This window comes from Fringilla coelebs, assembly GCF_963513975.1.
Source record: "Fringilla coelebs genome assembly, chromosome: 1".
NCBI classification, from domain to species: Eukaryota; Metazoa; Chordata; class Aves; order Passeriformes; family Fringillidae; genus Fringilla; species Fringilla coelebs.
In genome coordinates, this window is record NC_140028.1 from 36140457 (window position 1) to 36165419 (window position 24963).

At 39.2% G+C, this 24963-nt stretch overlaps 1 protein-coding gene across 3 annotated transcripts; it reads right to left on the reverse strand.

Annotated features, from left to right (window-relative positions):
* Positions 1-386: 386 nt before the first annotated feature.
* On the reverse strand, positions 387-24515 carry MTFR1 (mitochondrial fission regulator 1). Of its 3 annotated transcripts, XR_014616126.1 has the most exons (9): positions 24380-24420; positions 17997-18139; positions 14612-14710; positions 9290-9408; positions 5978-6219; positions 3915-4176; positions 3645-3813; positions 1077-2032; positions 387-1035 (listed from the first exon to the last, which is right to left on the reverse strand). XR_014616126.1 is itself a non-coding variant. In XM_084204842.1 (8 exons), the coding sequence occupies exons 2-8, from the start codon at positions 18060-18062 to the stop codon at positions 1973-1975; spliced, it is 1017 nt and encodes a 338-aa protein (XP_084060968.1). In that variant the 5' UTR covers positions 18063-18139; positions 24409-24515; the 3' UTR covers positions 387-1972. The 3 variants fall into 3 exon arrangements, 2 of the variants coding, with proteins under 2 accessions (XP_084060968.1, XP_084060967.1); XM_084204842.1 differs by having other exon boundaries at positions 387-2032; positions 24409-24515; XM_084204841.1 differs by having other exon boundaries at positions 387-2032.
* Between the last annotated feature and the right edge of the window lie 448 nt (positions 24516-24963).

The window sequence follows — 24963 nt, forward strand, 5'->3', positions numbered from 1 at the left end:
GCTGCCAGAGGAACTGAGTGTACCAGGGGATGGAGAAGCTGTTGAACAAGTCCCTTCCTGCTATCATTGAGGTGAGGCATTAACTCCTCTCTGGGTCCTGAGAACCACTGTTTGTTTGTTTGTTTGTTTGTTTGTTTAACCAGCATGCACCTGAATTAACAATGCGGGGCTGTTTCACAGCCACCTCTCCTGTTACTCCTGCTGCACAGCCAGGTAAGCAAACCAGCCCTGGAGGAGATGCAAGGAGGATCACTAAAAGGAGGTTGTCACTACATTGATTTATAGTCACTGTAACAGAATGGAAACTTCCATTTTTTTTGCTGCTATCATTTGTAGAGTACCACAAATCAAATATGCCATCTTTATTTTATCTGCTTTTAATTTTATATAGTGGCAATAGAGCATAAAATACAAAACTTAAAACCAAAGTTAACTTTCACACAGGTGTTTTAAAGGCACTTAAAAGAACTGAGGGATTGAATGACCAATCAGTAGGACTGACAGCAGAGCACTTTGGAAGGAAGTTACATTGTGTACGTATTAACACCATTTCGAGTTCCATACCAGAAAACAAAGCTCCTCTGTGTACAACCTATATTCCAGTTATAAGCAGCAAAGCTTCCCATCTTCAGTAACCTTGTCAGAGCCATTCAGCTGTCTTTATTAAAAAAGTGCTGCTTTTGTCTTTTCCTAGGAAACAGAAGCTCCCAGAGGCAGTTGTACTTGTCCCAATAGCCGGGATCAGCTCAGAGCACCAAAAATACCCAAGCTCAGCTTTTTAAATGCTCATCCATGGTCAGAAGAAACCATAGCTTTGTTTCAGTGTGCACCTCAACTGTGGCTCTTGGTTCCTGAACAGCTTTTTTCACCCTGACTTGTACTTTCAGCTTGAGCCTTTCTACGCCTGTGGAGAACATGAGCTAAGGTGGTTGGTACAGGTGTGGCAGGAAAGAGCTGCTGCATCAGAAGGACTTCCCCTGCAAAATGGTTATGGGATAAGCAACAGCTTATCCCACCTCTTCCCTGCAAATGGGGCTACAGAGGGCTTGTGCAAGCCCCATCTGCCAGAAATGTACCCAGGGAGCCAAGCTGGGGAGAAGGTGCCCACGAGCATCTCCTAGAGCAGCAAAGATGAGCTGCTTTTGGCAACTTGCACCGCACAGTACTTTGTACCTTTGGTTTCTTACCTACAGCACTTTATATCAACTAACACATACTCTTGTTATTTTAATCTGCTGCTATTTACTGACTATTTCAAATTCCCTTGACTACCTTCTGACAGAGGCTCCCACAGCATGATTTTACTCTTTATAATGGCCACAGGATGAGGCAAGCAGGTTTTACTCCCTTACCCTTGCAAACTCGGGTAAAACAAACAAAAAACCCTGCACAAAAATGTACTACTATGTATAATTTAGGGATTTTTTTTTTAATTTAGGACCTCTGCAGCAGGTTCAAGTTTTCACTTTGTGTCAGTAAGAAGCAGAGTGCCTTCAGGTTTTCTTTGGGCTAAAAATTTGCTACAGTTAAGTTTAAAAGAAAGACTTCAACATGAAGATTTCAGTATAAAATTACACACTGTAGTGCAAATTATAGGTAGAGCTCACATAAAACTGGTATTAACTTAAGGGTGTATCACCATCATTAATAACATGTACACAAATTTTTATGCTGGTCAGTTATGCACAAGAAATGTTGTATATATAACTTAGTGTTAATGAACTAAATCCATCACATAAATCTGAGTGGAAAGCCAAGCTTGAATACAAAATTAATACCTGAGTATAATGGTCCAATTTATTCCCCTTGATAAATCACCTACATACAAACATGTTTAGTGCCTCGTTTCTGCATTTCACATTAGATCTTTCTGTGCTGTAAGAAAAGAGACCTCTCAGTACTAGTGCTATTTGCAACATAAAATATTTTATACAAAGCAGCTTAACAGTCTTTTGCAGAATAATCTTTAACACTAAGATTTTTCAATTAAAGTCTTCATCTTCCCTGTAGACTTCAGCATATGTGGTCCAAACTGGAAAGAAAACCAGAAACATGTTCAGATTGCTTTGAAAAGACCCCTTTTTGAACTATCTATCCATCCAAGTAGTAAAACCAGAACCTGGGCAGAAATAATTTCCTTTATCATCCTGCTTCTCTGCCTGTGGATGTCACAAAGTAAAGGTAAACTTGTGTTAGCAACAGCTGAAATTGCTCAGAGGAGGGAGCCGAGGACCTGCTGGAGCAGGGCTGGAGACAGTTTGCTCCAGCACGGTAAAATAAGGAGATAGACACAGCTATCCTTACACCTTGACAACCAACTGCTCCAGCAGCAGTTTAACAGTGCTTCTGCTCTTACTCTACCCTGCATTTCTGTGCAAGTCCCTTTCAAAACTGTCATACAAGTTTGATCTAACAAAGTTAGATACTGGTAAGTAACTGATGGACAGATTTTATTAGCTCCTAATGGATCAACATTCTATTTAATGAAAATCTTCAGTTTTCTTAGCTCTTGAGGACTTGATGATCCTTTACCTCAAAAGGTGGATTGTAAATTTCAAAAACAGAAAATCATGAAAAAACCCTATATGAATAAACATTGCCAACTTGTGTTCTTCCTCTTAATGCACCAGAGATGCTGAGGAAATGTGATGAATTCTTGGGAAACATCTAGCCTTTTATTTGAGAAGAACAGCCTAAACATTACAGAAATAAACCAGCACAGGCCAAAAGGTAAGTACGTCAACATTAATTAGCTGAAGTACTCAAAAGTCCTGAGATTTGTGGCAACAAAATGTTATTTTCCTTAAAACTTAATTCAGAGCCAAACCAGCTTTTGGACTTCAACGTGCATTTTTTCAATTGCACAAAAGGAAAAAAAACCCTCTTTACTATTCCTCTCTGGTTCCATAGCACAAGGCTTCAAGGATTGCTGATAAACAAAAAGAAAACTGATCTATAGTAGGCTGGTTTTTAAGTGTACATTGATAGAGACTTGTATTTTGAATGTACACTGCTTAAAAACCAAATTCAAAACCATCTGAAATAAACTAGAAGCCATTACTAACTTGTGCCAGGAGGTGGACTTCAAATACAGTTTCATTTTAACATTCTCACACTATAAAGAAACTACTTTCATATGCTCAACATTTCCAATTATTAGAAGAAACTCCCTATACCAAAGAATCAAGATCCTGCAGGCATTCTGAACAATTTATTTTCCAAATTCCTAGGAATGTCTGATATGTTTCAGGATCTTGCTTCAAAGTTTCACCTGCACCAGCTGAATGGTTAAGGTTGGTAATAACAGGCAAACTCAGTTCAGACTGGATTTGATGCGAGTCCTTAGCAAAGGTTTTCTGAGTATCAGATGCTGTGGCAAGAAAAAACATTTTTGTTTTAAAAAAACCAAAACTGCAGCAGGACTTTTTAGAGCTAGGGTGAAGACAGTACACAATCCTAAGACTTGCCACTAAAAACATTTGATTGCCAGAAGTCCTGGCATATCAGCAGTACTTCAGTGTTTTGTGGACCTAACAAACGAGATGCTAACTTGTGTAACACCTACACATGTTAGCAGAAAGATGTAGGTTGGTTCACACAACTATAATTTAGTTCAAGGATGTGTTCAGAATCAAAATACTCACCAGCACTGCCTCAGCCTGTGTCTTTGTTTCACCCTTTGGAATCACTTTTTCTGTTTCACCTTGGCTATCATTTTGGTATCGATACGCAAATTTCTTTTTGAGAGCTTCTGCTATTAAGGCTGCCGGATCCGCAGGCTGAGACACTTTAGGTTTTGTACATTCTAAGGATCTACAAAAGAAAATGGTATCAGTATCTGTCTCACCCTGAAATAGTTTTAAGTCACAAAAACAAATCATTAATGCCAATCTTGGTACATTGACATTTATTACCTTTTCACCGAGCGCAGTTTCACACTGTTAATGTCTTTGAGGATTTCTAGCATGTTTGGTACTTCAGGCTTCTTTGGCCCGTTTTCCACCACATCCTGGCCAGTGTTCATTTTTTGGTTTTTCCTCTCTTTAATGAGATCAATTGCAGACTTACTCTGACCCAGACTTGAGGGAGGGGGTGGAGGCAGAGGAGGAGGAGGTGGTGGTGGCAGTGATGGAAATGGAACAGGGACAGCAGCTGAAGGAAGTGGACTTGACCCAACTACAAATAAAACATGCAATACAAGTCAGTTTACTTGTGACTACCCTTCACATGTCACAAATGCTCACATAAGAAAATCACTGTAATAACTTCAATTGCGTCCCCTCTACCATCTTTAGATTGTAACTTCTTCATTCCTAAACCACCTAAGCAGGTTCAGCTAAGAAACCACATGAAAATCCTTCCTGAAAAGTTAGAAGTGTTCTTTGACATTCCAGTACTAATTCTAGGTGCATTTGTGTCCTTACTGCAGTGGGACAGATGCCATGACATCTTCTAGTTATGTTCTGCCCCTAATGTTACCAGTATTTCCCTTTCTTCTCAGAGGTAGCTACTGAGCTGGAAGTCACAATCTGACACAGGAGCAGTGTTTCTCCCTATTTATCATCACAAATAAGAAATTTGTATACAAGAAATTTGAATACAAGATTTTTCAATGTAAATTTCAGAGCTCAAACAGTGCTTAAATTGAAGCTTATTCCAGCTGTCCGAGGTTGAGGATTTTTAGGCCAGATACTCATCTGTCTCTACTCATAGAGATTCTCCCATAAATCTTGATTTTGAGTTCCAAGTATACTTTAGGTAAAAATTTGTGTTATAAATATGTTAACAGTAATAACCTGACAAATAAATGAAGTAACCTCTGTTTAACTGCACCTTAAAAAAAAAAAAAAAAAAAAAAAAGAGAAAAATCAGATCAAACCAGAGTTTTGAGGCTTGGAGTATAAAGTGGGTAAAGATATTTATAGAAATAAAGCAGAAGAGTCTACTCTGCCTATCTGTAGGAAAACACACAGCATCATTACCACGTTGTACCACAAGAGGGAGATAAAGATGATAAAATAAAAATTTAATTTTCCTGATAAATAGAGGTAAAGGGGGAGAAAAAAAAAAAGTTTATACTTATTTCACATGCCCCCACCCTTCCCCCCCATAATTAAAATTCAGGAGTAAAACCAGGTGATCCTTAAAACTATTTCACAGTTTTGAATATGAGCAGCTCAGGAACAATAAAGTAACTCCTATCAGTTAACAGCTAAAGGAGCATTTGAAAAATCACAATATGATTTTATACACAAACATAGGCAAAGCTGTACTTGTTAATGACCTTAGGAAAGAGTGACAACCAAATGCCTGTCATCTGCAGCCGACAAGGGCCCTCTCCTGCTAATCTCTGAAGACTTAAAACTGAAAGGAGTCAGAGGTGATGGAAAGAGAAGAAAGAAATTCAGGATAAGAATGATTCTGTTTACCACCAGAAACAGTGCACCACTTTTGGTTCCATATGGACAATGTGTCTGGTCCCAGAGATGATTGCAGTAAACAATTAATTGCCTTTTCTGTTACTTGAGATGTATATTACATATTCCAAAAGCATAATTAGCATCTTGTATGAATACTTAATGATATCAGACAGCCTATTTCCTTACTGAATAGAAAGACTTCAGTGTCAGTAATTAAGTTACATTATTTTAGTTTGGTTTAAGCCATCATGTTTATCATGAGCTTTGCTCTGAAAGCTGTTTAATACTTCTTTACTCATTCACAGATTCAGAGCTCTGGCACATTTACAGACAAACATGACGACTTCAGGAATACTAAAAAAACCTAGAAAATCTGGCAAGTCACTTGTCTTCAAGACCTATTCTGCACCCCTTGGTTATTGTGCCAAACTAACCAAAACAATATGGAGAAGTGTTTGGCGTTGCAGTATCTCACGAAAAAAGAATTAGCACAGTAGCAATTATAAAAGGACACATTCATTAAGTAATTTTTACTAAGAGTGCAGCAAATTTAATACCTGTTGTCAAGTTCTGCTGTTCTTGCAAGGTTACAATTTTGGCTATCTGTGCTCTTAAAGAGGCCAGTTCATTTTCTAGGGCACTGATCTTCTGCATTGCTTCTTCGTTCGCCATCACTGCAATCCTGGGCACTGGCTCCTCTCCCGACAGGCTTTGCAAGGACGTTTGTCTGTATAGGGGCTTCTTGGAATGATGTGCTTCGCCTGGAACCGGCTGGGTTGTTTTTAACCAAACTTCTGGCCTGTAACAAACATATCACAACATATTTTAAGGGCTTTGAAATAGACAAAGACTACAGGAATTGTTTTAATACAAATCACTTCCAATCAAGACCTTAAATAGTTTAAGGTAAAAAAAGAGCTTCACATCCTTTCTCTTTGCATCAAGAGAAGCTCCTCTTCTCCCAGACAGCATTTTGTAGAATCCTTGGTTTCAGCAAGAAAAAAGGAATACATTTCTTCTTATCCCAATCTATTTCTCTGCCTCAAACCTAGGGTATATTTCATTTGAATTAAGATTTTTCTTCCCTTAAATGCTACCATTTTTGCCCATGGGCAGCAAATAGCCATCTACAGTTGATTCCTTTGAAGAAAGAAGAGTCTCTTGGTTCCACATGATATTTTTTGTACTGTTTGGATTTCTGAATTTTTAAAAAATGAAAAAAAAAAAATTTTCCAATTTTAGCAGCATTGGGAAATACGGAGTGCATGAAACAGCTTAGTGATGCAGAGACTGCTTGCCAGTTGATGGGAAAGGGTCTCCTATCAAGTTTTCTAACACAATAATTAGAATAGAGAGAAGAAAATTTTCATACGGTTTTAAAGAGTCCATGACCTTCCGTCTGCTTCTCACAAGAAAATGTAACTCTGTTGCCTTCCCTTAATACCCACCAAAGCTCAAGCCACGTTAAACACTGAGGCATTATTAAGCATCTGCTCAAACAAGTCCAATAAGCCCTTACAAAGACACCAGCATTTTAAAACTTTATCTGAAGAATCTGAGGAACCTGTTCCAGTTAAAGATGTTCCTCCTCATTGCAGGGGGGCTTGGACTAGATGGCTTTTAAAGGTCTCTTCCAATGCAAGCTGTAAGTAGAATTGATAAGCATTGATGACAACAAATTATCATAAACTTTAAAACACAAAATGTGGTCCCATACTTAACTCCTCAAGCCTCCCTGATGTCAATCCCCAAACTTCTCAGGCATGCCAGGATTTCATTGTTTAAAAAAACAGGAGTGAGAATAGGGCGCGGTAAAAGTACTTTTTGAAATGGATAGAATGGCTCCAGGCTAACAGCCCAAGTGCCCCATCACTCTGGATGAGTGGATTAAGCTACTGTGGGTGCTCATCATGTTAGAAATGCAGTTGTGCTAGACCTACAGCAAGAGCCAAGATTTAAGGCCAAAACAAGCCCTGTGCTCTGACCACATCAAACCAAGATTAGATACACATTTAAGTCTTCTATGACACTGACAAAAACCATCAGCACAACTTGCTGAAATTTGATCAAGGAGAATTGAATATCATCATGGATGATGAAATTTAGGTGGCGTTATCTAGACAGGAATAGAAAGCAACTCAAGCTGAGAAAAGGATACCTCCTATAACAGCCACCTGCCTGTTCTCCCTAGTAAGGTAGAAGGAGCCAGTGGTCACTTCACTCCTTAAAACCTGCCTTCCAGAAATTCTTTAAAGGAGCAGAAGAGCTAAACAACAAAGGGTATTTTCTGCTCAGAGCAGTAATAGAGATGTCTTGACTGGAATCTAACACTATGGAAAAATATTATGCCTGAGTTGTCACTATTACTCTGACTAGGGGTAGAGGAAACATCATTTGTCATTTAGTTGCTTCCTCTATAAAACTGTATTCACAGAAAAAAAATGTCTGCAAGACTGTTTACTAAATTTTACAGTGGATAAATATTGAACAGTAACACCTATGTGATCCTGTCGAAACAGAGAATTTCAAATGCCTGGAAAACACCTAATGCATACCAGCTCCCCTACTAATACCGTGCACAGACGTAATAAACAGCGCACATTGAAATAGTCACATTTGCTAAGTAATTCACTTCCTGTGCTCCATCATAAGCTGTTTGCCTTAAGGTCACTATGTATCTGCAGGATTATTTTAGTCCCATCCCACATCCATCTGTCCCTGCTCCCCCCTTTCCCTTTGCAGACATTTCAGCAAAAATGCAGTCCTACATGTTTTACAATAGGTTCTTTGAAGCACCAAAGAGCCATTCTCCCTGTTGTCTCCATTAAATGTAAGAGCTTTACAGTTCAATCCTTAAACGAAATACTTCTGTGCAAACAAAAGCAGTATCGGACAGTTAATTTCCTTCTATCAAACAGACTTCAGGAACAGTGTTTCCCAAGCAAGCGCTGATTTCTGTGACTCCCCTCTGAGTTTGTGAAATTACTGTGGCAGTGCCAGAATGTCTGTTATGGAAAGCTTCACTGTAACAAGTCATGTTGGAGGGCATCTAGGTCATTACTAACCTATTTTCAAACCTATGCTTTCAAATTAAGAACAGTATCCTCCTGTAATCTCTGAAGCCGATCTGTGCCCTTCTCTGACAGATTAGTTTGTTTAGAAGAAAAACCTCCTTTGCATTACAGAACTGTACTTTTGTTTCTGCATAGTCTGAGCAGCAACCTGAGTAGCATGGAATAGAGGACTTCATCCCTTCAGCAAAACTGTTTCATGTAGTGACAGTGCTGTGTAGAACCCTTGGTCCAACACAGCAGTACCTATCCCAGCATTCTGGACACAGGTGCTCACATACTTCCCTGCCAGTTTTCGTTATGAAGATTAAAGATGTGAAGCACAAACCACAATTTTATCACTGTACTTAGCAGACTACAGAGCCTTAACCAGAAAGGTGAAAAACAACATGCCAATTACTGGATTGCCAGAATGACCATTGCTGCTAATGAGAAGCTGTACAGTTCAGTGCCCCATGGTAATGACCATCTCAGGAGAACTGGAGAATCACTGTTAGCAATTTTGCCGTAGCACAGCAGACATTTTCATTGCTTGAAGCTATTGCATGCAGTTCTTTGCAATACATAAATAAATAAAATCCAGAGTCTTCCTTGTATAATGTCAATCTCCTGTATCATTTCCAACAAGTCCTGGTTTTGTAATCCTATTAGTCTAACCTCTACTACTTCTTTTCCAGACCATACCTCTGTCTCTTCTCCCAGCATTCAATTGCTCTCTGTTAATTTATAATGCACAGGAGAGTCTCAGTGGAGAGAAGTGAAGTTTCTTCCTCTTAGTTCAGAAGTCCAGAAACATACCTGAGCCTTGTAGAGACTTCACATTCTTCTTCAGCAATCCATCCCACATCAGCGAAGGAGGCCACTGCATCTTCTCTGAGGTGAGCAGGAGTCTTTCCTTCCGTGACATGAGAAATAAGCTATTTTTTAAAGGCAAGATTGAAGGTTTTAGAGTCAATATTTTCAGCCCAAGTCACATTTATGTTACCCAATACTTCTACTGAGGCTACATGTAACTATTAACACATACATGCACGAAACACATCTGTAGACTTGAAACACTTATTTCTGACGTGTGCTCAGTCCAGAATCATTTCACTGACTTCAAACTATTCAATCCATTCTGCTGAACACTTCACAGAAGTTCATGGCTAACTACATACACCATCACATGATGCTAATGAATACTAAAAATCCAACACAAATTGTTACCTTTAAACCAAACAAACATCAACATTCTCACACAGTTTTCCTACTAACTCAAATAGTATGTTTTTAAATAATATTCATGACAAGTAGTTAAAAAAGACATTAAGGCTACCAATACTTCTTAAGTATTTTGCTCTAATTTAGTATTATTTTTAAAGTGAAATTCTGCCAAAGTTTCCCTTTCCCTACAACTTCTGTATAAGATGTACATTGCACAGGGGGAAAAGCAAACAAGCAAAACAACCCCAAAACCAGGCAAAAAGCCAATTCTACCAGCTCAGTAATCACAAAGACTTTGAGTGAGAGGTAGGATGCAATCATAACGTTATACATTACGTGCTAACAATCTTATTTACAACATGCCAAACAAATGGACCATTTTCCAGCATGGTTCTGGCCATTAGCTTTACAGCTGTTTGAAGCCAAAGGTGAGCAAGGCTTCAGAGACTGGAACTTTTCTTCAGTTTCCAGTTAAGTGACCTGAATGGTGATTTGAAAAATTGTTTAACCATCAATACTCGCTCCACAGTCACAACTCAACAAAATGGTTTCAAATCTATTTTGAAATACTGGCTGCTTCCCCAGGTAGATGAGGGCATGTGTTCAGAGTCACTGGACTCCTGAGCAGCCTGGGATCAGTACCTCAGCAGATAAAAGCTACTGAAACAACTTTCAGTAATTTGTTCTGCTCAGTCTTTCACCTTGAATTCCATATCTCGAATGCATCTATGCCCCAGCTTTTACTTGTATTCCACAGGATCATAGACTCCTTAAGGTGGGAAAAGCCCTCTAAGATCACTGAGTCCAGCTGTTAACCCAACACTACAAACAAACCCACAGCCAAATCTGCACAAGCTGTTGCAGCTGTTGGAGTGCTGCCTGTAGCCAGCAGTGGCCAAGAAGCTGGGAATACTGACAAAGATGGTGGCAGTAGGTGCCAGTCTGCACCCAGACCATTAGCGTTGAGGTAGTTTTCAAGGCAACCCCACTCTGTAAGAGCAAACTGCTATGAAATGTTAGCATTAATCTGAATTTGTAGCAGACCAAGCACAGTAGGACTGCAGCCTGGATGAGGTGAAACCATTTCAGAAGAACATCCAAACATATTTTAGTAGTAGCCTCTGATACAGAAGTCTCAGGAAGAGAGAAGTTGTGGGCTTGGGGCTGTTTTTTTCCCTGGGAGCTGTTACAAACAGCCTTAGAAATTGAGATTAGTTGCCTTCACCTCACACTCTCACTTGTATGAGAGTCTTTATCACAGCTCCCAGGAGTGCATATTGGCACCATCAGATCATTTGGAAACAACAGGGTTTTTTCCAGGTAGCATCAGCACAGATGGTAACATGTTTATCACATTAACAGTTGTGCCTAATACCATTACAGTCTGCCTCTCTTTAAAGCAGTCTAGAGAATTCTATATTGCATGTTAGGATTTTTGCTGTTTGAGGTTTCCTTGGCATTTTTTTAAATGAATAGAAATTTTCAGGACCAGAGCGTTTGTATTAATATTAATGGCAATTTAAAAAAATCCATAATACATTAGCCACTTTTTGCAGGTGATACAGATTTTTCTGGCAGTAATATTACCATTAAAAGATTAAAGCCACTTTTAAATAAAGGCACTACACATCCTTGAATCAAAAATAATTTTCTAAATCAATGGTAAAGAATATATTTACCACTGCCAGAATTCCTGCATAGATAAATAACTTCTAATCCAAGATTTAGTAGTAAGCCTTCTGTTATATTGTGATACAAGTTTCTTCTTAATTTTAATTCATATTTATATGTAAACAGAATCTGCTTGTTACCCCATATACAGATGTTCCTTTTCTCTATCCCTAAAAACAAGAAAGCCTTCCTCAGCAGCAGAATTGGAATTTCAAGTTAATGCACGACTTTTACTTTAATTTAAAGGTGAAAAGCCAATACCCATCTCTCAAAACCTTCACCTTCCTATGAACACCTCTGTGACTACCCCTATCTTCCAGTCAATTCCAGCAGAAAAAAACCTGAACAACTGCTCTGCCAGCACCTAAAATGCAGAGCAGAGTACTAAAAACAGAGGCCCAGTTCTACTGGATGGCAGGAAGTGAATGAATCAGTGCAGTTGCCTGTTTTTCCTTCTCTAGAGAAACTGTGTAGTTGCTTCCCCCACTTCTTCCTTCCCAGGCTTTCTGCCTATCTTAGTGTGCATGTACGCTGCACACAGAGACACACCTGAGGGCTGCAGACCCATCATGGATTTCCGAAGACTACACAAACTACACTGTACTGCTCTGGCACCTCGAGTTGGAAGGGACACATAAAGAATCATCGAGTCCAACCCCCAAAGAAGGGGTCGGTCTCGCCAGTGTTTCCGCCCGGTTTCGAACCGGGGACCTTTCGCGTGTTAGGCGAACGTGATAACCACTACACTACGGAAACGCTGCTTGGCAGGGCTGCAGGGCAGGCTCCCTGCTCTTTGTTCGCTCCACAAAGTGCAACACAGAACAGATCACTTTATACACTTGACAACAGAATAAAAACCTCTTGTTTCAAATTACTAATACAATTATGTATTAAACATTTGGAGACACTTCAAATAAGACAAACTTGCTGTGATTTTTCAAATTAGCCCAATAAATTCAGATGTTTGCTACATGCACACCAATTTATTAGGAGACTTCCACTGAGTTATCAGGTATCCATCAGACAGACAGGAGAAACATGGGACTAAAACAGATGCTGTAGCTGAAGGATGCTATCTTGAGAGACACTACTGTAAGTTTGAATCTACCTAGGCTATACTGGTAAGTTTCATTTTATTTTTCCTAAATACTACATATAAATCTAAAAAATATGACATAAAAAGATCTGTATGAACTATTTTCATTTGTTTGTGCCATCCAGAGTGCTTAAGGTACATAAGCTCTGCCACCTCTTACTGAATATGTAAGCTGCATTTTAGTATTTAGCAGTTAATTTAAATGTTGACTGTGGCAAGATACACAGAGTCAGTAGACTTCAAACATCAAAATGTTTGGCTACTATTTTTTTTTCAGACTAGCTAACCAAAAGCATGCTAGAAAGTCAGTATGGACATTACAGAGATCTTCTTTCAATGAGTCTCATCCATTTATCATAAGGAAAATGCAGACCTGTGAAAAGCCTGATGCTCTGGGGTTAGAAATATTGATTCCATACATGCACCCTCAGATGATGCAAGTAAGATTTGATTTGTTTTTTTAAACAGAATGACTTACAGCAAGGTTCAGTTCATGGTCCTTTCATAATAGAGCTAAAGCTGGCAAGAAAGAAAGAGGAAGAGACAGCTATAGGAAAGTGTCAGTTGCAACAGCACGAAAACGATCGAGATCAGTACTGAACTTCAATATAGAATCTTAATGCTGAGATAAAGACACAAAGAGCAGATGTTAGCAGCACACTTAACATGTTCAGCAGTTTATATATTAAAACAGAGTCCACACAAACCATATACATTTTAATGTGTTTCAAGGCTCATATTTTGGAATTCCTAATTTTAATTAAATCAACTCTCACAAGTACTTCTGTTTTCAGGATCCTTTCCTTTCATCTCATAGAAGGTGAATGCTTATACTTAGTGTACATACAAAGTTGAATGAATGTCTTTTTAAGAGGACTAAAAAGTCAAGTATTATATCTATTTTAACAGAATTCAGGCCAAAACATATTTATGTATTTAATTATTTGTTTAAATACTAAAAATAATCAGGAACAGATTCCTCAGATATATCTTACCCTTCCTTGCAAGAACATAAACCAGAAATGTCTTCTGTTATGTACCATATTAAGAGAAGTCAGTATAAGCCTAACTATCTGCAAACAAGCATCATCTTCCCTTGTATGGCCTTTACAGCACAGAAAATCAGACACATAGGAGGACTTCCCCACCTTTTAAATCTGAGGCACAGGGAGCCTTCTTGCTGGCAAAATACCTACTAATTATATATTCAAAAGTTTAATCCAGTACACCAGTTATTGTTCTCACCTGCACAAAACTCCACATTCCTTTTTTTTTTTCATCAAGCCATTAGAAATGTGAGATGGCTGTCCCAGCTTTCTCAATGTAATTTTTTTAAGAGAGGCAAAATGTTAGCATAGCTTTTACTATCATACCAATAAGGCTTCTATGGTAATCTGAACTATCTGGTTTTGCTACTGCAATTTCAAGTCTAAATATTGTTTAAACATTTCATTTATGATAAAGAAATTAATTTAAACATTGAAAAATTTAGCACTGTGGAAATTACTATAACTTAAGTGTGGCAGCTGATTCCCTCCATTCATCTTTACACTCCTCACCCTTGCTCAGCCCACGAAACATTCCTCTCTCAGCCTGAATTTCAAACACTAAATTTCTCCAATTCTATACCCACCCCCTACCCCTAACACCAGAGTTGAAGAGATTATGTGTAACAGCTTCCACTTTCCCATCTGTTCCTGAAAGACTCATTATAGAAGGCATGGGTTTTCTCTTCCTTAAGCTTTTACACTTGCTCTTTGCCCTACCCTTTCAGCTACATAGTGCTAGCCTTGTATTTTAAACAAAAGCAAACAGGGTACTCATGTTATCCTGTAACTAATTTTTTGATTTCTGATAAAGTTGTTTATTTTCCCAAGTATTTTTAATACTGTTCATCTTCACATGCATCTTAAGCCTAGCTTACAAGTACTGTTTATATAAATAAATTTCAATCATTTTTCTCTTTTATGATTTTTTTTCAAGTTTCTTATTTGGAAAAAATCTGAACTGGAAGCAGAGAGAAGTTAAGTAGACTAATTCTCCTATATCTAGTCTATCATATTCTACTTTTACAAACCTTCTAGTCATGAGCAAGTCCCTTTATCGGTCTAGTGAGAAACAGATTCTAAATTGCTGAGAACACCTACCTGAAAGTGAACTCTTGGACACTGTATAAGAGAGAGGTTAGTACCAATTTTTCTTACAATACTTCGAGATGAACCATAAGGCTTGCTTGACCAAAGCACCTGCATGAGAAAAATAAAGAAGCCAGCTGTAAAAGGAACTGAGTTTTGTATCATATCATATCATATCATATCATATCATATCATAAGCTCTCCCTTATTCTTCTATACCATGCTTTTGCTAAACATACTTAGTCATTCCTTTCATGCTGGAGTAGGATATAATGTTTATATACTGAATTCTGTCCCAGGGAACTCCTTACATTCTATCCCCAAACTGGCACAAACACATTACACATCATCAGTACAGTACAGTCAGGGCTGCTTAAGGTCAAGACAGCCTTTGGAATAAGTCTAAAGCCAAAACAATAAATCAGGTAATGCAGAAGACTCCAGGAGCTGAAAGTATTTTCAAAAACACAATAGTCAAATTTTCAAGACAATAAAGAACATACATGCAGTGAGACACCTCTTTTTATAGGGTTTCAAGAAAAGCCACTCAATAATTAAAAATCCTTGAAGTCACATAGTTCTTCATTTCTCAAAATATTTTTTTTCTTTTTTAATTAAGAGCTCTTCTAACATGAATAGTGTCTACCATCTTCATGAAAGTAAGTATCAGCTACAATAAATATAAAAATGTAACTGTGAAATTAAAGAGCAAAGGAAAGTAAAATGGAGAAAATAAAACAAAATTTTTGTAAGAAAGAAACTTTGTCCCCTGCCCCAAAAAAATAGATTCACCTAGAGAAAACTGCCCATAGCAGCTCAACACACCAGGCTTCATTATAACTGTTTCTACTTCAATTTACATTTTTTTCTATGTTGTTTCAACGGGGATTAAATTTGCTTATTTTTGTTGTATTTAGTATTTACAACAGTCTTAGGAAAGGAAATAAAATGGGAGTTTAATCCTAGGAGAATACTACAGAATGAGCCAGAACAGAAGCAAACGCCCCGGAGAGAAGTAGGAAAAATTTCAGCACAGGCAAAGGCAACAAAAACAATGCAAACAAGAAAAAGAGTAACAAGAAGACTCTAACACAGGCTATGTTGTTAGTACACAATTAGAACATTGTATGGTAATTTTAAAAACTTAGCCAGTGTTTAATTATGACTGCAAATATGAATTTACTAGTCAGACTTTAGTTTTTAGAAGATCATAGCTTCAAGCAAACTTGACATCCTGGTAGAAGGTTGCCCAATAAAGAAAACAGGAAAAATCCAGGCTATTCTAGGTTGGCAACGGCAATAGTGCCTGTATGATGACTGTATGGTGCTGTGGGACTTGCATTACACACAGCTGAATAGTTTAATATACTAAGAAAAGATCACTACTCATAGATGTTGAAGGTTCTATTAAAAAGGGAACTTTATGTTCCATGGTATTGATCTCCAGATTATTTCACAAACTTCACACAAACATGCCTATTTCTAATTTCTATACCTCCTTCCTCTGGCTTTACTGGAATATGAAAATGTTGACAAAATAAATGTGCACTGCACATATGCTATGCTACATCCTCACAACAGAGCTGCAACTTTGCCATGTATATTCACTCAAATCTATTTTTTTCCATTCTATTAAAAAAATATTCTCTTGCTTAATACACTGCTAAGCTGAACACAAATTTTTCAATACAGAGTAGTCTGTTGGTGCTGCATGTTGGTTGTCTCAACCAAGACCTCACATTTGTGCCTATCACCTGTTTGTTTACATGTCTGAGCAAACAGCAGGTAGATCAGAGGTCTTCAAGAACAAGTCACTAAGAAAAAGCACCACAGTAATACAGTCTCATTAATCACAACTGATTCTGATTAAAGCAGAACTGTTGGCAAGAGAGTCAAAGTGATGGGGCATTGGAACAAATAATGCCAGTCAAAGGAAGGCTTAATAAGTTGCAGGAGTACTTCCACAACAGCAAGACAGTCTAGACTACATGCTCTATTACCAACACAATGCAATGCATTTTAAACAAGCAGCAGAACTTGTTTAGACATTGCTCAGACCACAGACAAGCTGTTGACTAGCAGTCAAAAATATCTGGTTTCCAAATGCCCTTGGGGCTCTCCAACAACAGTGATTTGGTGCACCAAAATGCTGAGTGACTCAATTTTGGTAACACCAGATATGCCAGGACATTATTTTCAGAACACTGCATGCAAACTGTGCCACGAGGGATGCAAGTAAAATCAGTTCCCTGCTCAGCTGAGCTGAGGTCTCAGCACTGCTCTAACCAAATTCACACAACTTCTTGTTGACTTGAAGCACTGGCTGAGCAAGTCTGCAAAATGTTACTTAGTCATACATAGCTATTGCATCAGTGCTCTGCTGTTGTCTAAAACAGCTGACATTTGGAAATGTAACTGCATTATCACAAGCTTGACACAAGTAGAGAATGGGGAGAAAAAGGTTAAAAACTCATTTCTCTCCCTATTTAGGCTGAAATTGCTGAATTACTAGTGTTATAATGCAACACATTCTCATACTTTGAATTTTCAAAGTTACATGGAACCTCAGATCAAAATTCAAATAAATCCTTAAATACAGATTCTTGTTGTCAATCTTCATTTACACTGTATAAACAATTTGCTCCCCATAGATTCCCAAGACTGATAAAAGGCTCTACCACAATAATACTGACTAAATACTGCACATAGCTTTTAAGGATTCCTCCATTCTTAAAACATCAAAATATTGCAAAAACTTACAGGGATTACTGCACTGAGGTACACATTTGTACTCAAAATAGCTTCCTAAAGGTCAGTGACAGAGCAGCTGATGTGCAGCAGTTCTCTGTCTCTCTCTGCTAAGCATTCAAAGAAAACTCTCTATATAGTCTCCTCCGAGAGGAGAGGAGAGCTATGCAGGCCTGTTCCTCTGTTTACTCAGTAAAGAACACAGCTGTGTTGCTCTCATGTACTGTTACACCTCCAGAAGAGGTAACTATAGCACAGAAGAGGTAAATGTAGCACAATTATAATCATCTCCGTTTCCTGGGGCTTTTGTATCTCCAAGGTAAGAACACGTAAAAAGATTATTTGTTTATCACTGTTAAAAATCAGATGGAATCCTCCTTCAGCTTCAAAACACACACAGAAGTCCAGCATGAACAGCAGTGTTTACAAAGTAAACAGTTTATTAGACCCACAAGGAACTGCGTAGTACTTTTAACACATTTATTACTCAATATTTCAAGTCATAAACTTGATGACTTTTCAGCAAGGCAGAATCATCCCAGTATTGAGTGTACCTAAAGTGTTCTTCTAGATAAGCAGAAACTAAAACACATGAAGTGCTTCCCATACCCTATTTTCTGCAAACATAAAGGAAGTTTGAAACACTTACTGATTCCATGTTCACTCCAATTTGTTCCAAAGCCATCCTAATTATGCGCTTCAGCCAGCAAATCATCAGGACTGGAAAAGGCCTTTCCGAACTTGGATTTAAGCCTTCCAAACCTACAAGGCTGCCAAGGTTCCATAGTAGTTCTGAAATGAGACACATAAGAATTTTAGATGTATGTTGTGGAACATGTACAGAAGTAAACTGCTAGATTCCTAAAAAGACAAGTTTTAGATACAAGACATATTAGATAACACCAATAACTTGTACTGCAAAGCAAAGGTGCTCAGAAGGCATCTACTTAATATAGGTAACAATGACTTTTTAATAGTGTCGTTTTTATAGAATCATAGAATTGACTGAGTTGGAAGGGAGCTCAAAAGTCATGCAGTTCCAACCCTCCTGCCATCTGCAGGGGCACCTTCCACTATCAGGCTGGCACAGGGCTCCATCCAGCCTGGCCATGAAAACTTCCAGGAACGGGGCATCCACAATTTTTTTCAACAACCTGTTTGTGTGCAGCAGCACCCTCATGGTGGTACATATCCAAACCCATCTTCTCTCAGTTTAAAGCCACTGCTCCTTGTCCTATCATTGCATACCCTTGCAAAAAGTCTCCCTCTAGCTCTCTTGTAGTCCCCTTCAGGTACTGGAAAGAAACCTAAGCTGTTGTAAAGTTAACTATTAAAAAGTTGGGGAAATGACTGCTCACTTGAGCTTGGACAGATGACGGCGTTCAACAGCTCTAAGTGAGCATCAAGCCCTATGGAACGCCTGCAGATGGGGATTAGCACTAAGACTAAAGTGCCATTCTCATATCTAAAACTCATTTCTATGCAGGAACAGACTGCAGAAAGCTGATCACCTCTCCTGACTCACATTCTCTGACAGCTTTGTTGTTCCTTCCTTTTTCTTACAACAAAGGAGAGAAAGGAAACATGGAAAAATGACTAATGCAGGAAAATAACATGAAATACTGTAAACGTAGGACATGAAAATATTCAAGCAGTTTATAAGATTAGACAGATTTCAAAGTTTGTCTATTTATATACACTTCCATTCACTTGACTTAAGATGGTTTTATTGCTCGTCTAGCAAAAATAGTGTACTTTTTCTTTAACTGTGTTCTACACCAGTCATAACCTGGACACCACTAAGAAGTGTATGCCACCAAAACCAGGAAAGGAAGCCACAGATTTGCGTTTACATTTCTTTTGTGTAGCAGGCTGGAAACAAAACTCTGCTGATCCACCACGAGCAACGTATTTGTAGTATGAACAACGGTGTTGCTGTAGTCACTCTATATACAGACAGGGATGACTAAAGCAATGCAGCAGCGAGGAACTGGTACTTGGGAAGTTTGAAAGTCAGGAGATGGAAAAGTTCAGCTGTTTGGAGAAGCCAAACAAGCCCTACAGTTAAACCATCATTGTTTCCATTACAAATTTTTTTCAACAGTTCCTTAGTAATAACATACCTCTTGTGGAAACTTGGCAGAAACAGTACAATCTTACAGTTATCTTTTTTTAGACGGGCTTAAAAGACAGTTGATATTAGTTTGTCATCATCACAGGATCTTCTTTTGTTTGTGACTAAGCTCAGAAGAAACTATTAATCTACACCAGGAGATTAGAATGAAAATGGCAACTATTATAGGAAAAACAATAGGGAAGAATAATGGGCTAGCTACCAAACAGCCATGAATACAAGCCACACTTATTCATAGTAAATAAATAAGTCATGGACTTCTTTATGGAATGCTTGAGAAGTCTATTAGAGAAGCATCACCATCTACTTGATGTATTATTCCTTTAGGTATCTGTTATTCTTCCCTTACACAACCCACTGTATGGACCTTGGATCTCACTGCACCTGCAGTGTTCTTAAAACAGGAACAATACAATGCCCCACATTGGATTTGGCATTGTATCTGCCACTGTAGCATGCAGTGACACAAAAGAGTGGAATGCTCCTTTAAAAGGGGAAACCTGTTCCAAAGGTGTGATTACATGTGATATACTCCACCTCATTCCAAAGTCCAGACTTGTTCAACAAGCAGTGTGGAAATCAAAGGAGGAAAAAAGAAAGCTGCATCAAGACAAATTTAAACAAAAGAAAAAGGTAGGGTACAAAAAAGTACAAAACTTGTAATTTTGTTTTGCTGAGCAACTGCAAAGACAGGGCTGGCTGAGAAAGGAAAGTGATAGAACCAAAAGAAATGATTGTATCCCTATACATTGGTCTTTCAGCCAGCTCAAAAGTTTAAAATACGTCAGAGTCATGTTTTCTTCCAGGCAGAGAAGAAAATGTATGATTTTGTTCCTGATTAAATGAGAGGTCCAAGTCTAACAACAAAGACAATTTGGACAGAAGTGAAAAGTGAGGGCAAGAACTTCCTCCAAAGAAATCAGAGCAGGTCTAGAAAGTTTCCAAGAATTTAAGAAACTAAAAAGGCAAACAGGTAAAAGAACAGCACAAAAACTGACAAGATAACCAATTAAAAGCACAAAACCATTTGTAGAAAAAAAGTAGCACAACATGAGGATGACAGAATAGTATAAATATGAAGTAGTAAGCTAAAAAAGGCAAGCTACAAAATGGGTTCCATCTCAAAGGCATAAAAAAGTCCTACATGTATTAGCAGTAGGAGGCAAGAGAGACAACCACGATGCAACGGGAAAGAAACCAGTGTGTGATTTGGATAGTCAGTATGTATTCAGCGTTTTCACCTGACAGTGGCAGGTAAGACAGAGAGGTGTTAGCACGGAATACAGACAGTGCTGAGAAGTTATAAGCATCCAGGACAACAGTATCTCGTGAATTTCACCTTGCAAAGTTCAGAAACTTGTTAAAGCAATTCTTGAAATATTGATAATGAATTTCAGAAACTTGGGTCAATGGGATTCAAAACCCCAGGAATAAAAGAAGGAGCATGATGACACAGAGCACTGGAAATAGTCCAAAACACTTATCCTGCCCTAAAATATTAAGGTGACCCTTTATAATTCCAGGTTCCAAGGCTTTGATGACTGAACACAAAAGAGCATTCATTCAACAAAACAACTACTTCTGTAAAATGAATATTTATAGTTCACTTTGTAAATTATTGTTTCCTCTGTAGCCTAAAACTTAAAGCATTTGAGACTGGGGTCATTAACATCTTGCTCTTTTCAATGGCCTGTCTGTTCTTGCAAAAGAAAGTGACTGAAATCAATCTGTAAGAGCACAGAGTACCACCCAGTTTCTGGACTAGCTTCCTTAGTTTGTGGCTCTAAGGAAAACCACCATGTTTGGACAACCTCCAGTTAATCTGTTATCTAAAAGAAAAATGCTTCTAAGTGTATTTTTATCTGATTATGAGTTTACAGAATTATCTCCAGGCAAACTTCATACTTCTTTCAGACTATGTTGCACTATAGCTTTCTTCACAAAACTCAATTATTTCACAATTGGTTTATGTGCCAAGAACAGACAGGGTTCATTCCAAAAGAAACTACTGGACAGCAAGAATGAAATCACTACCAAATTCACCTCTCATGCTCTGTATACATGCCATTTTCAGAAGCAGAAGTTAAATGTTTATGGCTTTTAGTAAACAGAGTAATACCTCTATTAAAATACTGACCTTTGTGGTATTTATCCTCTCTCTTCTTGGTCCTACCTACAGTAAAAATAATTTAATTCCCCAAAAATTTCCATAACTCAATTACTAAAATGAAGAGCTCTGAGTGATAGTAATATTGCCATAAAAAATAGTTCTTCTGCTCTGCCTCAGCAAAACTATCACAAGGATGCATAGCACCCACAGACAAGATTACCAAGACGTCCAAGGAGCAGTAACACAAAGAATTACATTTCACTGCATAAAGCATGAAGGGGTTGGAATTTCATGGGTTCATTTCAATGAAACCCAGAAATTAGCAATGCTGAAGAACTTTCTTACTGATATGGAAATATGGAGGAATTCCTTGGCTTAGAAATGAGAAGGTCTACATTTCCAAGCCCCCTGGAGCTTGTTTGCCCCTATTTTTCCCAACTACTTTTGCAGGCTCTGTTCAATACTCTCGTATCAAATAGTGAGTCAACAAAGCTGAGAGATAGCACCACTTATAAATGACAAAAAGTTCATTAAATAAATATAAAAACTCTGGAATCTCTACACATAAGGTATAATATCCAGTAAATATGAACAGAAACCCTTTGCCAGGCTTTTTAGTGAGTCCTACACACGAAAGATTAAAAGAAAATCAGATGCAACTACTTTCAAACTAAAATACTTCTATGAGTTTTTGCAATGTTGTATTTATCCAGGTCCCCTTCAGAGTATGAGTTCTTGCTCTTTAAAAGAAATATGATGTTCATATTTTTTTACTGAAGGTTTCTCTCATTCACTTAAGGTCCATAGACACATAAAAGAAAATGACTTAATGGGATTGATGGAGCAGATTAGCCTTAACAAAGAATAAACAAAGGTATGAAATCTGAAAAATGAAAGGTGTAGTCTCTAAATTCAAAAGGCATAACTTTAAGAAGTTTAAAATTTTCAAAGAAGCAGAGGTTCAAAGGAATACCAGACACATAAAAAATGCAATGCAAAAATACCAGGCTCCTCCTTATTTTAGCAAGAACTAGGGCAAGCATATTTCCTCAGTATTTTAGACTACCACATGACCCAAGTTCGTCTAATAAAATTACATCCACAAGGAAACATTATTTAAAAAGTAATAAAGGAAGATAAAGCAAAATAAACCCCATTATCACAACAGCCAAATGGGCAGAAGAATTTCTGGATAAAGGACCAGACTCTGTCCCAAACTGACACAGACCAGCTACAAGCAAAGTAAATATGCATTTGGCAGAGGTCACATAGCCAGAAACAGGAGTCTGTTTTTTGGTGTGGAAGCTACAAATAATGGAGCATCCCAGGACTAACAGATACACCTCTTTGGAAAGATACAAAGAGAGAGAGAAAAGTCAGTAAATACTATAGGGACAATCTAAGCTAGTACTGGTATGAAAATTAAAGAAGGAATTGAAAATCATACACACTTGCAACAGAAATTGCTAAAGCTTTCTTAAAAATATAGCCCCATCGTATTTACATGAACAAGCAAATCCCTATTAATCAGATTTCATTCATTCTACCCCATCTTGTCAACTAAGAACAGAGAAAAAAAAATCCATGTTTCAGCACTAGTTTAATCAAAAGCCTTTGCTCAGCAATGATTATACCTGCACAGTGCACTATGATACCACTGAGAGGTAAGTGAAACCCTTCAACACCTACAGACCACAAGGTATGATGTGATAGAGACAACCAAACACCTGCCCTTCCCTGCCGGACAGACAGACCTCCCCACCAGCTGCTGACAATGTCAGTCTTTCTGCTACAACTCTGAGATACAACAGCATGTCAGTCTTACAAACAAAAGAGCGTGTTTGTTTGAAAAGGCATTTAAAATGTCCAATCTTCCTTCTCCCCAGATATCTCTCTGTGTAACAATGCTGAGTTCCTACACACAGCAATCATATTTTAGCTAGCGATCCCTACAAAGCACATTATTTCCATTCAGCAACAAGTAACCAGAACTTTTAGACTTGATGTGCAGATAACTCAGCTGACTTATTTTTATCACCTAGGTAAAAGCCAGTGGGGATCAGAAGACATAATTCCTATTTATTTAATCTCTGTAAGTCTTGCCTTCACAAGAGCTGCAGAGCACTCAGAGGACAGCATGTTAATATTGATGAAGTACTGCTGACGCTGTCAGGCAGAGATCAATGCACTACGACTGATTTCAGCATTCAAACTCTAGTCACCCTCAATATTTGGAATTTCAACAGCTCGTTAAACAAAAAGAAAACACGCACCGAGCAAGTTACTTATTTATGACCACTACAGAAGAACTTGAGCACGGCAGCAGTATCACTAAAGGTACAGGAAGTCTAAGTTTACAGAAAAGAGAAATTAAACCACCATGCCCCTTAGGGCTCATTTTTCCTCTTATATGCCAACTCTATTTTAAAGCGTCCTTAAAAAACTTCCCATATTATCTCCACAAGATCCTGGTATTAACATTATTCCCCGTGACCTGTCACCTTCTCATCACAGCAGTTCACCTGCACGAACAAAAGCTTCGGCCTAGTACCCCCAGGCGCTTCCACGGTCCTGCCGGCACTGCCCTGCCCGGACACAGCGGGGCCGCCCCGAGCGGCCTGTACATGGTTTCCAGGCAAGCTTACCCTCCGCACCGCCCCTCGCCCGGGATCGGCCGCGCCAAGAGGGGCTGCCCAAAGGGAAGGAAGGGGCTGCCCAAAGGGAAGGGGAGAACCTCGGCCGCAGCCGCCGCCACTGCCGCCGCCGCCACCACCGCCCCTCGCCTCACCCGCCGCCGCGGCCGACGCGCTGCCTCACCCGCTGCCCGCGCGGCCGCTCGCGACCCGGCCCCGGCAGCCAATCGGCGGCCGGCTCGGCGCCTACCCGGCCAATAGCAGGCCCGGCAGCGGGCGCTGGAGGCGGGACGTGGCGCGCGCTGCGTGGGTGAGGCGCTACCCGGCCGGCGCCGAGCCGGCAGCGGGCGGGGGAGCCGCCCCGCCCCCCGCGTGGTCACGTGAGCGGGACCCGCCAATAGGGGCGGGACACCGGGAGCGCAGCTCGGCCGGGCGGTTTCGGTCCCGCTGCCGCTGCCCTGTGGGGGTCGGTCTCGTCCCCCTGGCAACTAGCGAACGGGATAAAGGACACAGCTTCAGGCTGTGCCGGGGGAGGTTTAGGTTGGGTGTCAGGAGGAATTTGTTTACAAAACGGGTGATTAAAGGTTGTAATGGGCTGCCCTTGAAGGTGGTGGAGTCACCAAGCCCAGAAGTGTTTAAGAAAGGCTGGATGTGGCACTCCGTGCCCCGGTCTAGATGTCAGGTTGGTGCTCGGCCACACGTTGGACTCGATGGCCTCCGAGGTCCTTTCCAGCCTCGC